At 36.1% G+C, this 17591-nt stretch overlaps 1 protein-coding gene across 1 annotated transcript in view; it reads right to left on the reverse strand.

Annotated features, from left to right (window-relative positions):
• Positions 1 to 17591, reverse strand: part of POLA1 (DNA polymerase alpha 1, catalytic subunit) — a 331346-nt gene that overhangs the window by 193226 nt on the left and 120529 nt on the right. The window contains 2 exon segments of the mRNA XM_020989869.2: positions 7132 to 7306; positions 12157 to 12288. Of these exon segments, the coding sequence (XP_020845528.1) occupies positions 7132 to 7306; positions 12157 to 12288 (307 nt within the window).

Raw genomic sequence — 17591 nt, forward strand, 5'->3', positions numbered from 1 at the left:
ACTTTAGCAATCCACCTATTTTTTCCTATCCTTTAGTAAATTCATTGCTAACAAATAGTCAAAATGACTGATTCATTTTCACAGACTCTCCCTTTTTGTACTTAGAAGTAGAAATATTAAAAAGTACCCAAATGGGAAAACTCAGCCCAAGTGATTCAATGTTAAGAGTCTATGTATCCCTGCATAATAAGTATGTTTTGATCAGTTGTTTGTATAGTAAAACATAGGGGCTTATTAGCTAAAAAGGTCCTCCTATGAATCTTTTCATAAAAAACAAAAATTTATTTCATAAAGTAAATCATAACCTTCTGGTTTTAGCATTGTGCAACTACAGTTGACTGACAGCAAGCATTTAAAATGAAACCTTCAATAAACTGTCATGACAGTTACTATTGAAACATTTAACTTACCATAAAATAATTGTGTTACTTTTTAAAGTTAGTTTATACAGTTTTCCATATATGTAAAGGTCAACTTGAAATAGCTTCCACACTAACTAGCTTTCATATTAACATCAAATTTCTAAAAAGTCTAAATTCACTCAAAATTTTGATTAAAATTTATCAATCATGAGGGGAAAAGAGGGCACTAGCAGCCAGAAGGATCAAGAAAATTTTCATGCAGCCTGTATTTAAGCTAAGTTTTGACAGAAATAAGGTTTCTAAGAAGCAAAAGCAAGAAGGTAGTTTATTCTAGGCATGAGAGGACAGCAGTACAAATAGATAAGAGATGGAACATTAGTGTATGAGGAACAGGATGAAGGTCAGTCTGGCTGGATTACGGTGAGCAAGAAGGACAATAGTGTACAACAAAGTTGGAAAGGTATGCTAAATTTATATTGTGAAGACCTTTAAAAGTCAAATAAAGGACTTTATATTTGGTATGAAAGGCAATAGGTAGCTTTTGGAGTCTATTATGTAATGGTGTGACATAGTCAGACTTAAAAGCAATTGAGCAGAATCATACATATCTCCTCCTCTACCCTGTTTTGTACAACTTACACTTTTTCTTTTTTCCTCTCTCTTTCCTTTTTCTCTTTCCCTTTGAAACCCCACCTCCACACTTTCACAGACTTAACACTAAAATGGTAATTGGATGGGGGGAAAAATTACATCTTTATTTTCACTACTCTCTAACTAATATTTATAATTTCCTTCAATCATTAATGTAGACAATAAAACTCCCCACAACACACTAATGAAATTGTAAGTCATTTGGCCTCCTCCTCCCCCAAAAAAGAGTTAGACAGTAAACAGAAATAAGCCCAAAATAAAGCCAAAGTTTGTATCCTCATGAAGACTGTATGTTATGTTCTGCAATTCCATGAACCATGAAAACTGTTCTTTTACTAATTAAAAATAATAACAACGGAATTTATATAGCACTTAAGTTTGCAAAACACCTTACAGGCATTATCTCATTTTATCCTCACAGCTACTCTCTGAAGGAGGTGCTATTGTTACTTCCCTTTCATACATAAGGAAACTGAGAATGACAGTCACACAGCTAGTAACGAGACAGGATTTGAACTTAGATTTTCCTGACTCTATGTCTTATACACTATCCACTGTACCAGCACTGACCCTAATTCTATCCTTCTCATACACTCAGTTGTTTGACCTTCAGCATGTAAATCATTTAACTTCGATGGGACTCAATTTCTTCATTTGTAAAATGAGGGAATTAGACTTGATGACTTCTATAAATCTTTCATCTCATGACCATGGAAAAATATTTTTGGAGACTATTTTACCCGACATACTACCATTGCATCAATGAGGCTACAAAATTTAAAACTATAATTATTATTAAAACCATGAATTATCCATTTTTTTTAAAACCCAAAGACATTAAGTATACATTTTTTCATTGATCTCTTCTATTGGGTACTTGATTGTTTTGTGAATATTTTATCCTATCCCATTCACCCTAAAACATGTAGAGTTCACATTGGAATAAGAAGGGAAGAAACTATACAATTTGGAGAACAAAAGCTAAATGGGTCTCAAATTTTAGTACAGATGATGCCTAGAGAGTTATTCTTTCTATTGAAGAATAGAATATAGTGAAATATGGTTCTGTACAATTCAATAGCAATAATGTCATGTATAGTCTACAAAAAAATGAGCATATAACTATGGAATGAGGACTTAACCAACATGTATTTATTAAGCATCAAATACATGATATTTACAACCTCTATCATCCAGTTTTTATCCCATGCCATCATTAGAGTCTCTATACTACTTTAATCCAATAGATAATAACATATTTGTTGTTTAGTTTAAATGGTCATCCTCTAGTCAACATATGGCAATGAACACAGGCAGGACATCTCATAGTGATTAGGTATCATCTTGTCATGGAGAAATATTCAGATGATTTATTAATCTTTGCAAAAAGAAATCACAGGATAAATTCAATACTGGAAGCTTGGCTTTCTTTTAAAGGAACACAATAGAAAGGAGCCATGCCATAGAAAAGGGAAAAAGTAGCTGAGAAATATAGTTGATTTCCACAAAAGACTCTTAAAAATAAAAATTGTGAACTTAATGACTTTCTTAAATGAAATTATGGCATTATTCTAGACTTCTTTATAACACCTAAAAGGACAAAAATGTAGCAAACTCCACTGAAGTTCCTACACTGTAATACACTTCATTAATCAAAGATATAAACTACATTAAAAGCAAGAGAACTATTTTATGTATGTGATTAGGCAGTTGGAAGGCTTGTATTTTATGTATACATTTGTACACTTAAACTTATTTAATAGTGTCAGCTCACTAACTGCAGTTTTTAAAGAAAACAGATTTAGAATCTTAAAAACAAATTACAGTAATTTTATGCCTACAGCTTACACTTCTTAGAAGCCAAGCACTCACCTAATACTCTCCTCATTATCACCACCACTTACCACCCCCACCCCTCTTCGAAATAGCGAACCTCCTCAATTATAACCTATACTAGGCATGCCAACCTTTTTGAAGAGTATCTACTTTTTCATTTTGGAGGGGTAGGAAGAGAATTGATTGGATCATAGTGACTGACCAGGGCAAGTCCCTGAGAGAAGGGATGGAAATCTGGTAAAGAACTTGGAGAACTAAGATTCAAAGCTTCATAAACAATTACTAGCAGATACAGATTCTGCTGATTGAGGATTCCTGGCCTATACCAGGCTAACCCTGAAACTGCTACATGACAAAGTGAGGCAAAGTGTTGCCAGCTTTAAGGGAGACAGATGTCTGTGACTAATCTAGAGTGCTCAAAAACGGAAACATTCTAACTAGTATTCCTAAAGACAGTATCAGAAGAGCTAGGTCACAAACTGAACTGAGGTGGCACTGAATGCAAAGAAATCAAAAGGAACATCTTTCTCCCTGCCCCTCCCCCATCAGAGGCAATAAAGGGAGACAGAGTGGCAAGGTGGAAATAGTGTTGCTTTGGTAACCAGAAGACTTGGATTCAAATCCTAGCTTTGGTACTTACTTTCTGTGTGACCTTGTCCCTTAGTTTCCTCATTTGTAAAATGCGGGGTTTAGATTAGATGGCCTCCAAGATCCCTTCAAATTTTAAAATTAAGATCCTAAAAAGAACAAAGTAGGTATGCAGTGGGTGCTCAAAGGGGAAAGTGTACAATGACGGATGAATGAATGAGGCAGTTTTCTGGTTTGAATAAGAGGCAAGATGCTTTGACTTAACTTGCTAATGAAATTCTAGAACATGTTATTAAAGGAAAAGCTTGTGAGCACATTTTTTAAAAAGGGGCTTCACCAGGAATATATCACAATACACTCACCTCATTTCTTTTTTTGACTGGTTCTCGTACCAGACTAAACAGAGGTAGTATGGTCAAAGAGAAAGTGCTGGGCTTAGAATAGGAAGACCTCTGACACTACCTCTGACACTGTCATGTAGCTTCAATTTACCTCATGTCAACTCCCTAAAATTTATAAATGGACTGGTAACTACACTGGTAAAGGGAGTTCCCATACGAAGAGTTCCCTATACTGATGAAATCACAGATCTTTCAAATAATCTGCTCAACTCATAGTAGCCTTCTCTAAATTTGCCTACTCACTTTCTCTTGAGTATATTTGGCATTTTGCAATATCCATGCCTTTTTTTTTTTGGGAAAGGGGGCAGTATGCCAAATAAGTTTGGGAACCTTTGCTAGATCATAGAATCACAATTGGAAGACCTTACAAGTCCTCTAGTCCTATTTGTGTCTGAATACACTTGTGAATGTTTCCCAGTTCTACATTCTTTAACTCTTAACAGTTTTTTTTTTAAATCTGCATCACCCAAGGCTACTACCACCCCCAGCATCGTTAACGTGCCCCGCAGGGGGCAGTATCACCCACTTTGGGAACCTATGCATAACTTACAAAGGGACAAGAGATAAGAATAAAGAGATAAAACTTAAGACACTCCAAGGAGCTACTTGCTTTTTAATATTTGTTTTTAATAGCCATATTGTACCTTACAAAGGCTATCTGGTTAACACCTGCCACACAGTCACAGGCCAGTGGTAAACAGATGCTACCAGCACAAACTAGAATTTATGGGCAGATGCCCATCACAGTGGCAGTTAGGTGACACAGTGGATAGAGTGCCAGGCCTGGAGTCAGGAAGATTCATCTTCTTGAGTTCAAATCTGGCTTTAGACACTAGCTATGTGACCCTGGACAAGTCACTTAACCTTGTTTGACTCAGCTTCTTCATCTGTAAAATAAGTGGGAAAAGCAAATGGCAAACCACTCCAGTATCTTTGCCAAACTCCAAATGGGATCACGAAGAGTTGGACACAACTGAAATGATTCAACAACAAGAACTACAAAACTCAAATATTCAAATGGATCTATGATTCTAGCAATGTGGGAATTACTTCCAATGCTGCAGCTCACAATCCACCATTGTCTACCCAGTCTATGAAATTCTTGTCCATGTTCTCCATAACTGCTACAGGGAGTCCACTCAACATGGTGATGGAGGGAGGGGGAAGTCCTAGGGTTTCTCTTGACATTGCAAGGATGCCAAAGAAGCACAAAGACTAGAAAATAGGTACGTGAGTGAGTAGTAACTGATGTTCTCTAACTGAAGCCCTGGAAGTAGTAGGTTTGATCAAAGGGATGGTTATTAATGAGCATTTACTCAGCACTTACTATGTAACATGCACTGAGTTAAGAAATGGACATAAAAATACAAATAGATAGTTCCTTACTTTCTAATGGGTTAACACAACACATATAAAGAAGCTGAAAAAAAGGATACCAAAAGAACCCACAAGGTGTCCATCAATTATTCCCTGCTATAACGATGTGACCAGTCAAACTTTTATGTAGCTATTTACAAATGGGCTATTATAGCTAGTCTAACCCAAAAGTCAACCACAGAATAAGAAGCTATCACCACAATAAACTACCTGGCACAGCAGCTAAGAAGGGGTTTACTCACCACTGATCATCTACAAGTATCAACTTCCTCGTCCCTTCTCCCAACACTACTATTTACTAAACACTTCGGGGGAGTCAAATGTAGATTCAATTGTGATGTATGCTATACAGACCAGTGATCTCTTTATTCTTGCATTTATTTCTTAAAGCTGGCTTTGTTTTTGATTTATCCATATGTAGATTGCAGAATGACTACTAAGGAAAACCAAGATCAAGTTTTGATTCTAAAGGATCTATCCTTTGCCTCAAAACTACAAATAAAAAGAACAACAAACAATTTATGTACAGGATACAAGATGTTGGAAAATTATCACAAGTGAAAACAATATAATTCATATTTGTGTTTTCAGGAATAAGGAGGTTCTATCATTTTTTAGGTGATACTGTTAATTCTCACTTATCCACAGCAATTAAGGAGGAAGAGGGGGATGGTATATGGTAATCCAAAAAAAAAATTTGGCTTGGTAATTTGATATGATTACTCTTGAAAAATATTTGTCTTCCTCATTGTTTTATTTAAGGTAAATTAAAACAAGTTTTCCTTTACTGAGAAGACAATAACTGGGTAGTAGAACATAATGACTAGTGTCAAGACTGAAAATATAAAATGATATATAGAAAACTGAATCCAATCAAAAAATAATTATTAAGCAACTCATATGTACTTGGGTTATTTGGGAGACATAATGAATAAAATGTAATCTGCTATCAAGTCTTTTGGGGAAAGACAGGTTAAAAAACTAACAGCAAATATAAGAATACCAGTGAAGAGCAGTACTTTGAGTTCAAAGAAGACAGAAATCACATTGAGCTGAAATAGCCTGCAAAGGTTTCAAGAAGTAGAGAGGAATTTAAGGTGAAGAGCATTTGACTAGGTAAAGACTGAGGAAGGAACTACAGCTAGGGAGAATAACATGAACAAAAGCATGGACATGGCAAAATGCCAAAAATGCTCAAGAGAAAGTGAGTAGAGCTAATGAGAGAAGATTCAAAAGGCAAATTTAGACAAGGCTACAGAGGACTCCAGATTTTAAAAGAAGGCATTTAGACTTGAGACAACTTTGAGAATGATATTTTGGAGGAGGAATTTACACAATTTGACAATTAATTAGATTTTGTAGAAGAGTGGAAAGGGTAGGCAAGAGAGAGCAAGAAATCACTGATAATTAAGGTTTTCAGCCCGAGAATGTAGACTGATGGCACCACTAACAAAAATCTGGAAATCAAGAAGTAAAGCTGTTTTTAGGGAGAAGATAAGCTTAGTTGAAGATATAACAAAACTGCAATGATTAAATAGGAAATCAAGAATTAAGTTAAAAAATATATATATATGCACCCACCTTGTGCGAAAGTGTTTGCAACATATAAGTCAACATGAATAACAAATATGCTATTATTTATGTAATTATTTATATATCATTATTTTATATATTTATATATGTAAAAATTATATATTATTATTTTAGTAAGACTTTAATAATAAAAACATAGTTAACCTAAAATCATAGTGAAGAAGACTGAATAACCAGATTCCGAATAACCATGCCTCTTTCTTTACTATGAATAAGAGCCATGTAATCTTCAATTAAAATCCTCAGGATCACAGCTCTCAAAAGAGCATTCTACTTCTCTTGCTCTGTAAGTGTTTGTTCTTTACTGAGTGCTAGAAGCTTACCTAACCAAGTTGCAATAAGTGCGGCATCAATTCCATCTATTGGCTCACAGATTCGAGCCACAACAGGGTGGACCTGCTGTGACAGGTAGTACTGAGTATCGATGGTCAGGTTGTCCTGTTTTTGCAGCTGCTCAGGGGCATAAGCTCTTTGACTGGCACTTAGGTTGGATCCATCCTGGGGGGAAAAAAAGGACATATCATATATAAACCTGTGGGGGAAAATACTCAAATAGGAATCAAAGGTGAAGGGAGAGAAGGGGAAGTAACTGAACAATGTTTTTGCATTTTTTTGTACATTTTTTAAAAACACTAAACCACGGAGACATTATTACAAATTTCATGTGATCCTAAAAGTATGAAGACAACTAAATGCTGATCTCCTAGTGTCAAATCTGGAGTTCAAGAATGTAAATCCAGCATGTGTCATGTTCTATTTTTTGGGTGACACATGAAACCAACATGACGGCACCCACTAGATTAAATAGTTCCATCTGCCACTTCAGAGAAACAAAGTGAGAACACTCTATAATAACCATTAGTCTTATCAGAAATGCTTTTTAGGGATGATGATGAAAGGCATACAGGCAATCTTTTCATTACAGTATCATCGTAAATACTGCAAGGATTTAAATTGCTGCCTCATAATGCATTCTTTAAGGCTATGGGGCAAAATGAGTCCATTTAAGAAAAGTAGTTGTGTATTTCACACCACATAAAGAGCATATGGGTAAAAAATCATGGCAGGGTGATGAAACCTAGCTGATAATAGTATCAAACAAGGGACAATGGACAGGGATAAAAAATAGCATGGAACATTTGTAGGATGACAGCGCTACAAGAACAAAATACCTGGCCACTAGAAAGACAGAATACAATGTTTCAAGCTCAAACATATCTGGTACCATTCCAAGAAAATAAAGGTTAACCTAAGAGAGGCAGTGTTAAGAAAGGACAACCCTTCTGAAATGTGCAATCAAATTTTTCCTCTAGGAAGAGAAAAATTTATTAAATATAATTGGCTCACACAGGGCTTCAGTGATTTGCCATCTATGTATGGAATGAAAAGTCATCACCACACTGGACCAACATCCAACAACTCACACTACCTCTTTCCCTTGTCTAAAACATAATAGAATTTAATATTCAAACCACACAATTAAATTATGACTATTCACAGCACCCAGCTGTTCTGCAAAACTGATTATAATGTGAATCCTTCTATTCTTTTCTCTCTTGCAACAATCAACCCCTTCTCTGTACAGAGGCCGGCCAATTCCAAATGTAATTCTATGCACCGCTGCTTCTTCAGGAGACACTGACAAGCTTGTACCACTCCTTCAAGTTATGCAATGGTTAAAATGAAAGCACTTGTTTATTCTGGAGCTGGGGTCTACCAGATTAAAGAGACTGAAACACCTAGCCAAATGGCAAATATTTCGGAGTCAAAGGATGATCCTTATTATAATGCACAGTATAGAAAAGGATCTCTGCTACAGAATCACTTCTATTTCAGCAGTATAGAGGACCTGACCATTGAAGACCTCTTTGACCTATGAAATATATGATGAACTTTCTATTTCATGACTTAGTATACCCCCATCATAAAGCATTCCCTCAACGTTTCTTAACATTATTTTTTACTTATGCAGAAAGTCATCCCCGACCTGATCCAGAGAAGACCCCTATCCTAACATATTCTAACCTAATGAGTATTTGCTATGAAGGTTACCGTGCCTTAAGTATCATAGGATCATCAATATAGAACTGGGAGGGACTAGAGAGGTCATCTACTCCAGCCTCCTCAACATTTTACAGATGAAGTAATTGAGGTACTGGGGACACCAAGTAACTTGCCCGATGTATCACTGGCAGCTAAGCATAAGGGGCTTTAATTCTCTAACCTGAGTGACATAATTTTATACCTTGATTAGCTTATTTGTAACCTAAGGATATCCTCTCATTTGAGATACTCACTTAGAGGATTCTATAATGCTTTCCTATGCTTCTAATACGCTGTAATAATTTTCTTAACTTTGTAATGCTAAATGCTAACTGATGCAGTCAGTAAGTTTTGCTGTTTCACACGATCAAGAACTGTATAAAATTTTGTACATTCGGCTATTCCATTACATCACCCAGCTAGGCGGTGCAGTGCACAAAATGCCAGATCTGGAGAGTCAGGAAAGCCTAAGTTCAACTCTAGTCTCAGACACTTACTAGCTGTGTGATCCTGGACAAGTCACTTAACACTATTTGCCTCAGCTTCCTCATTTGCAAAATGAGCTGGAGAAGGAAATGACAAACCACTCCAGTATCTTTGCCAAGAAAATCTCCAATGAGGTCATGAAGAATCACACACAAATGAACAACAACAACTACATCACCCAATTCCAGTGACTAGCTGGATCAGCCAACATTCAATGACTGTAGAACCATTTTGTGGAAGTCTGTTAGCTCCCATGAAGCAATATTGTTTTATGTTATATATGTATTTTGTTATATACCCCCCCTAGGGTGATAAGGAATCTTAATCCCTTTTTGTGACAAAGCAAAATCAAGTTGTATTGTCAAGGTGGGAACACAAATAGGATTTGATGTATCACAAATACTACAGAATTCACAAATGTAATTCTTAGAACATGATGTGCATCTTAAGGTATGTCTGCAGAGGTACCACACATATTTTAGAACCAATTAAGAGGCATATTTGGTCTTTCTTCACGCTCCTCAATGTGCATGTGTGATAATTTGTACACTTCACAGAATACACACTTCATAGAGACACCAGGTGCAGTAATTACAGTGCCATTTCTAGAATAAAACAACTGGTGGCCTCTTTTTTTTTTGCTACTAAGTAAAAAGTAAACTTCCACTGCTAAAAAGAATGAAAAGGGCATACTTCCAGAAAACAAATGCAATAAATAAATGAAAAATAACAAGTTTAAAACTCCTAACTCACATGACTTTGGACACTGCTGTATTCTGTATCTGAATCTGACTGATATCTTAGAGGTCAATTCTACTTACAAAACACATTTGGGGTTACAAGTAATTTCTTCAAGAATCTTTAACATAGAAATATATTTTATATACTTATGTGGCATCAAGTCTTCATTCAGTGACCAAACATAAGCAAAATTTGAATTTTTTAGTAAAATAAGCTAATTCAGAAGATGGCTGTTGGCCATGGCTACTGGACTGTTAGCATGCAAACACTATCCAGCTATATAAGAAATGAGAAGAATCTTTAAGTTGAATATTCAAATGCCAAAGAAAGGAAATATAACTGTATATGAGTGTAGAAGTGATCTGAGTCAGTGTTAAAAATAAAAAGTCAGTGTAGGTCCCTATTTCCAGTTAACCCAAAATAATGTGATTTGGTTTCATTATTAGTCACTATTTTTATCATATCTACATAATTCTTCAAAGTCTGATGTTACCATCTGCCCTTGTCATTAATCATCTAATAGCTGCTCCATGTATGTGAAGACATAAGTGAAAAAAAAACTATCCTATTTACCAAAATCTTTATTTGCATAATATGAAAACTGTTTTCTGAGATGAGACTTGTCATCGCAAATATGCAAAGCACATTAAGGGCCTGAGCTAGTCAGACGTTTATGGAAACATTTTCCTGCAGGAATTGGCTCAGTGTAACAGTTCTTAATCAAGAGTAACACTAGGAGGGAGACAGAGTCAAGTGTTGACTCATGTCCATGTACTTAAGTCATCTGTTATGTACATTATCAACAATATGTAGCTAATATTAACAGAATGTTAAAATGTTTTTTAAAGTTCTGAAATATTTAGAGTCCCAGATTTTATCCATGATATTAAAAACCAATCTCATTATTAAATGATGTATTTTGACACAATAAATATTACTAAAACGATTTTCTGTTCATGACAACTATCAAACATGCCTTTAAGTGTAGAGTAGTTTTCAGAAATGTAAAGGAAATGATACTAAATTTTTTTTTTACCATCAAATTAACCATGGTTAATTTCTAAATAAAACTGCCTAGCCTTTGGCTGATTTCATTTGTTTCTTTAAATAATAGAAGAATCCTCTAGTTTAGATCCTCCACAGAGCTGGAAACATTAATGCAATGGAAACATCAAGAGCCTGTTACCTTGCTGGCAAAAAAGTCTATGTAAAGAGTGACAATTTTCTTAAAGCCCTACTGCCCGCTTCCCTTACCATTCAAAGGGAAGAACATGGTCCTTTCCAAAGAAGCTACCTGAGAAGTCAGCCTTTCTTGTTTCAAGTGCAGGACACAGTTGCTATTCTTTGCTTATCAACACTTGCGCTATGCCTTTAAACCAAGTGTTTGTCAATTTTTTTTCATTAATACAATTGACAACTAAGTAAATAAGATGGGAAGAAAATACATTTATTTTAATAAATTGACATTAATCTGGGATAAAAAATATCTTCCTTACAGTGGACTTCAGGTTACTTTTCTCATGGGATTGGGGAAGGGGAAAGGGTTAAAGCATTTATATAGTGCCTACTATGTGTCAGGTACCATGCTAAGTGCTTTCGACAAATATTATCTCATTTGATCCTCACAATAACTCTGGGAGGTAGGTACTGTAATTATCTCCAATTCACAGCTGTGGAAATTAAGGCAAAGAGAGGTTAAATGGCTTTCCCTGGGTGACACAAAGGTCTGATGCTGCATTTAAATTCAGGCTTTCCTGATGCCAAGTCCAGTACTGTGTCCACTGCACCACCAGCTGCCCCCAGAGTTAGACCTGCCATACCAAAATTACAGCATCAAACCAGAGAATCCTACTGAGAACACTGTAATGAGGTTGAAATGAAACATATTACACTGAACAGGGTAATTTAAAAAATACTGAAAATTCAATTAACTAGACCAGACCAGACTATTTCATTACAGTTCAGCATATTAGTAAGATACTAACATTAGTACTATAGCTATCCTTGTATTCTGATGCTTCATCAACAGATTCCTAAGTTACATTTAGGGAAAGTCACATTAGTTAAAATAATCTTACCTGACAGACGACATATGACACAGTATCTCCAGCTTTCACTTTTTTGCCTCCATGAGAGTTTATCCAGATGGCAACATGCACATGTGGTAGGCTTTTTTTGTCAGGGTAATCCTGAGGGTCCTTTGTCAATGCCTAAAAAACAAGGATGAAATATTCTCAATAATTTAAAAGAAATTTTCACAGACATAGATACACACATGTGTATGTAGAGGGGGAAATGTTACCAATGTAATAATTATGTAACATAATATAACAACTGAGAAATTGTCATAGCTTACCTAATTATCATATCTTCATGTCTTTTCTTTGATCTACTAGACAAGAGTCGATCTAGTAGAAATGAAGTATGTCAGCTTCTGAGGTTTAATATAATTGAAAATAATAAAATCTAAGTAAACTAAGAACTAAAAAAAAGAATATTACCAAGCCTTCAAGTTATCTAATCACTTTCTGCAACTATCCATTGCTAAATTAACAGAATCAATGGAGTTAGTCATTAATGATTACTGAGACAACCTGGGTTACTTGTGATACAGCTAACTATCTTCTAACCTCTTTCCATCTCATATCTTTCATAGCCACTTAACTAAAATTTCTAATGCTCCACAAAATAATCAATCATCAATGAGTTTTAAAGGTCTAAATACATGCCATGTACTATGCCAAGCACCAGAGATAAAAGAAACAAGAAACAACATATTCTATCAAGGTGTTTTACATTCCATAATGCCCATTTCAGTTTAAAAAAAAAAACAGGAATCACTTATTCAATAAATATTATTTGACTATCTACTACATGCAATATGCTAGGAGGTAGTATGGGGGACATACAGAAATATTTTTGTTTTAGGATCCAAAATTTAACTTTGTACCACTGCTTGTGGCTATGCATGTTCTGTGCCATGAGGGGACCATTATCATCAAGGCTGCATCATTCCCTGCTCATCCCTAACCATTCTCCAGCCACACCAGAACAGGAGGAACATGTGGGAATTATTAAGGCCAGACCCTTGGAACTTGCCTAGCTAGCATCAACACTCCTTGGAGATTGAGTTTGATCACTCATGTGATGCTCAGGACTACCCTTATGACTAACACTCTATTTCCCTTTCCTTGTTTTCATCAAGGCCTCTTGTGGAAGGAGTAATTTGAAATGAGTCTTGACAAGAAGCCAGGGAAGCCAGAAGATGGAGGTAAGGAAGGAGAGCAATATAGGTAAAGAGAACAGCCAATGCAAACTCACAGAAGTAGAAGGTTGCCAGATGGGTGCAAGGAATATGAAGAAGTAATATTCTACACATATTATGACGGTAGAAACAAGACTTGGCAAAAGACTGGATATAGGATGAATGAGATTGAGGAACTGAGGACGACATCGAGGTAGTAAGCCTGGAGTACTGAGGGTATGGTGGTACCACAGAAAAACTAACACACTGTCTTGAAAGAGGGGAAGTTTGGAGTAGGGGGGAGAGAGGATGATGAATTCTATTTTGGAAGTGTTGAGTCTGAGATGTCTACAGGATACTCAGTTCAAGATAGCTAATAGAGAATAGAGAAGTAAAATTAGAGGTTAGGAAATAGGTTAGGGCTAGATAAACACACCTGAGAATCATCTGCATGAAGATGATAACTGAATTCACAGGAGCCCATGATTCACCAAATGAGATGACATAGAAGAAGAGGAACACGTTTAGATATTTGGGGATCACCCACAATTAGTGAGAGTGATCTGGAGGAGGATCAAGCAAAGGAGACAGAGAACAATCAGCAGAGAAGACATGGACCCTCAGGCATAAGCAGTGTCACAAAAACTTAGAGAAGAGGGTGATCAATAGTGCCTAATGCTGCAGAGAGGTCAAGGATTATATTTATGTAAACATATGTATATGTGCGGATGGGGACATTAATTAACTCTACATTTAGGCTGTATTCATTTTCATATGTATTTGTCTCTCCCATTAGAATGTAAGATAATTATAAGTAGGGATTGTTTTGTTCTTTGTATCTTTATTCCTAGCACCTAGCAGAGTGCCTGGGACATAGTAAATTATTAGTAAATAATACTTAATTGTTTTCTTTTCTTAACATTACTCTCTCCTAGTTTTCCTTTTACTTAACTATTTTTGCTCAGTATTCTTTGATGGATCATCCACATCCCACCTACTAACTGCAGATGGTCACAGGATAATAGTTTCAGAGTCAGAAGGGCCTTGGGGACCATCAAATCCACCCCTTCCTTATACAGATGAAAAAAATTAGTCAGAGAGGTTAAATGACTTCTCAGAGCATGTAACTAATAAATGTCTGAGGCAGGATTCGAACCCATGTCTTCCTGCTTCTACAGGCAAGGCCTATCCATTATGTAAGATTCTGAGCAGGACCCTCATCTTTCTTTGTGTCCTCTTTATGACCTTATCGGTTCGTCTGGTTTAAGTGTTCTCTCTAATCAGATGATACATAGCATTATGTAGCCAGTCCCATAGCTTCAAAAGGGCATCATCAATTGTGTATTAAACTTTTCAAACGGGAGACATCTTAGACTCAAAATGTCCAAAATTCATTACCTTTTCCCCAAATCCTACCCTCTTCCAAGCTTCTCTATTTATTTCTATCTACCATCCTTCTAGTCCAGGGGTGGGGAACCTGTGGCTTCAAGGCCACATGTGGCCTTCTAGGTCCTCAAGTGCAGCCCTTTGAATCTAAACTTCACAGAACAAATCTCCTTAATAAAAGGATTTGTTCTGTAAAACTTGGACTCAGTCAAAAAGCCACACCCAAGGACCTAGAAGGCCACATGCGGCCTTGAGGCCACAGGTTCCTCACCCTTGTTCTAGTCTCAGGTTTCCAATGTTGGCATCATCTGTGACTCTTCACTCTGTCTCCTCTTGCACATTTAATCACTTGTCAAATCCTGCTATTTCTCTTCAATTCTCACCCAGCAACATTCCTTTGGACTGGACTCTATCATGATCAAGCCTCCCAGGAAGCAATGAATCATCAGGAAATTCATTATTAGATTGCACCAGCCTTAGTGCTCACACCTCATCACAGTTCTCAGTATTCTCTGTCCCTCTGATTTGAAGAGCGCAGTAAAGAACTCTCAGTCTCCACTGACAGAAGGTCCCCAGATGCACTGTCTTCATTTCCCACCTGGCCACATTCCTTTGGATTGGACTTCATCATGATCATATTTATGTTGTCGTATCTTTCCCTGTGTCCTATTCCACTTTCCCTTTTGTATATTTTCTTCCCCCATCAGACAGTGAGCTCTCTGAAGGCAGAGACTGTCTTTCTTTCTACGTTAAAATCCCAAGCACTTAGCATAGTGCCTGACACACATCAGGTGCTTAATAAATATTTAATGACTGAAAGACTGATTCCTATTGCTACATCATCTCTTGCATCTGACCCCTCTTCTTTCTTCTCCCACAGCTACCACTTTGGTTCAGGTACTCATCATCTCTCACTTACATTACTGCAACAGCCTCACAGGTCTTCCTTTCCAAAAATTAAAAGTAAACGTAACAAAACTGTAAAGATTCAGTAGGAATCAAATGAAGAGATATGAGAGAACACCCCAAACCCACCACTTCACGGAGGTGGGAAATCCATAGGTGTTACACATTTTACATGTTTTGGGACTTTTTCAATGTATCAATCAATTATGATATCAATAAAAACTAAATTTATTAAAAACCTATCATTACCCCCCCCCCACTTCCACGAACTGTGGGATCTCTTTTATTGGCAGAATTCAATTTCCATTCCTCTCTCTGTGACTCCTCTCCCTGCACCACTCCATTCTCACTTTCCTGGCGCTCTAAAGGCAGGGAAGAAGCTGAAAGCCTCTTATCTACTTCTCCTCTCTGGTTTTGACAGTCTTTTTCTGGGTCTGCCTGTCCCTACTTTTCTTCATGCTGCTCTATAAAAAAAAGTAGCTCTATACTATCTCAAAACCTACAATGTTGGATTTACTGTAGAGGAAATATCTTTTCTGTCCCTCAAATATTAACTTATTTTTTTCATATACTCCATCTTGATTTTTTCTTCTGTGTGTGTGTGTGTGTGTGTGTATCTCCTTAGATTCTTTTAGCCACTGATATTCTCTATCTTCTTGCATCTCTCAGATAATATGCACTATTTTGTGTATGCAGGTTTTAGGGAAACTCAAACAAAATTACTTCCCTATCCCACAACCATGGCCCTGTCTATCCTTACACACATGAAAATGAATGTTTAATTGTTTTCTAAAAGTGCTTAGAATTTTCTCCTCTTTTTGTCCATGTTGAAAAATCCTGCTCACTTCTGGATTTTTTTTGAAAGAATGACTAATATTCTCTTTTGCAGAATGTCCAATTATTTTCTGAGATACTGTGGCTCAGCTTTGCCAACTATGTTCTAAAGTATGTCAAACGATTTTTGTTTTTTAGAAAAATCATATTCAAATTTTTTCATTTGATTTCTTGTATGTATGTATATATATATGTATATATGTATGTATATATGTATGTATATATGTATGTATATATGTATGTATATATGTATGTGTGTGTATATATATATGGTAATCCTACGGTTTTCTGAATAATTTGACTTGGAATTTTCCCTCTGATTCTTGAGGTTTGTTTTGTTGCTGAAATTGCGAAATCTTACTACAATGTTTCTTGGTGATTAAGCATGGAATTTCATTCTACTGGTATTCTATGGATTACCTTTAACAGTATTTTGCCATCTGCTTCTAATATTTGTGGGAAATTTTTCTGTATGGGTTTTGGAAGTTTGGTATTACAATTACAAGTTGTTTTTTTAAAAATGATGCTCTTATATAACAATTAGTCTTTTAGATTGTCTCTTCATACCAAGTCTAGTATTCTTGTTTAATGGCATGCTTATGTTTTTTAATTTTGTTCAATTAATTTTCCTTTTGCCTCTGCAGTTTTGTGTTCTAATTCTGTTCTCTTTTTCAGTGAACCTACTGTTCTGAAAAGTCTCAATATTTTGTTCTAAACTCTTTAGTCTTGTTAAATTTGTTCATTTCTTTCTCAAGTTACAATTTTTGTCATATAAAAATATTTTCATTTAATTCTTTGATTGACTTTTTGAACCACTCTACGTCTCAGCATTACTTGAACATCATATCACAGGGCTTTGAAAAAATATGCTGTAATGCTTTCATTGCCCTGTCTACTCTCTCAGAAAAACTACTGTTGCATGAATTCTGACCTTCAAGAGTCCACCGGAACAATGATGCAGAAAAATAGTAAAAGGATATTGTAGTTGGTCCTATTATCAACTCTTTCTAGTCCTACTTTTTTGAGGCTCTACCCTATTCTCTCTGAAACTAACTTTATTCAGACTCTTATCTTACCCCAGGAGAGAATCAAAAAGGTATCAGAAGGAAGTAGGTACTCAAGGACACTGCTGAAGGTAAACCC

The sequence above is a fragment of the Phascolarctos cinereus genome, unplaced genomic scaffold (genome assembly GCF_003287225.1).
Source record: "Phascolarctos cinereus isolate Bilbo 61053 unplaced genomic scaffold, phaCin_HiC Scaffold_726;HRSCAF=1367, whole genome shotgun sequence".
Lineage (NCBI taxonomy): Eukaryota > Metazoa > Chordata > Mammalia > Diprotodontia > Phascolarctidae > Phascolarctos > Phascolarctos cinereus.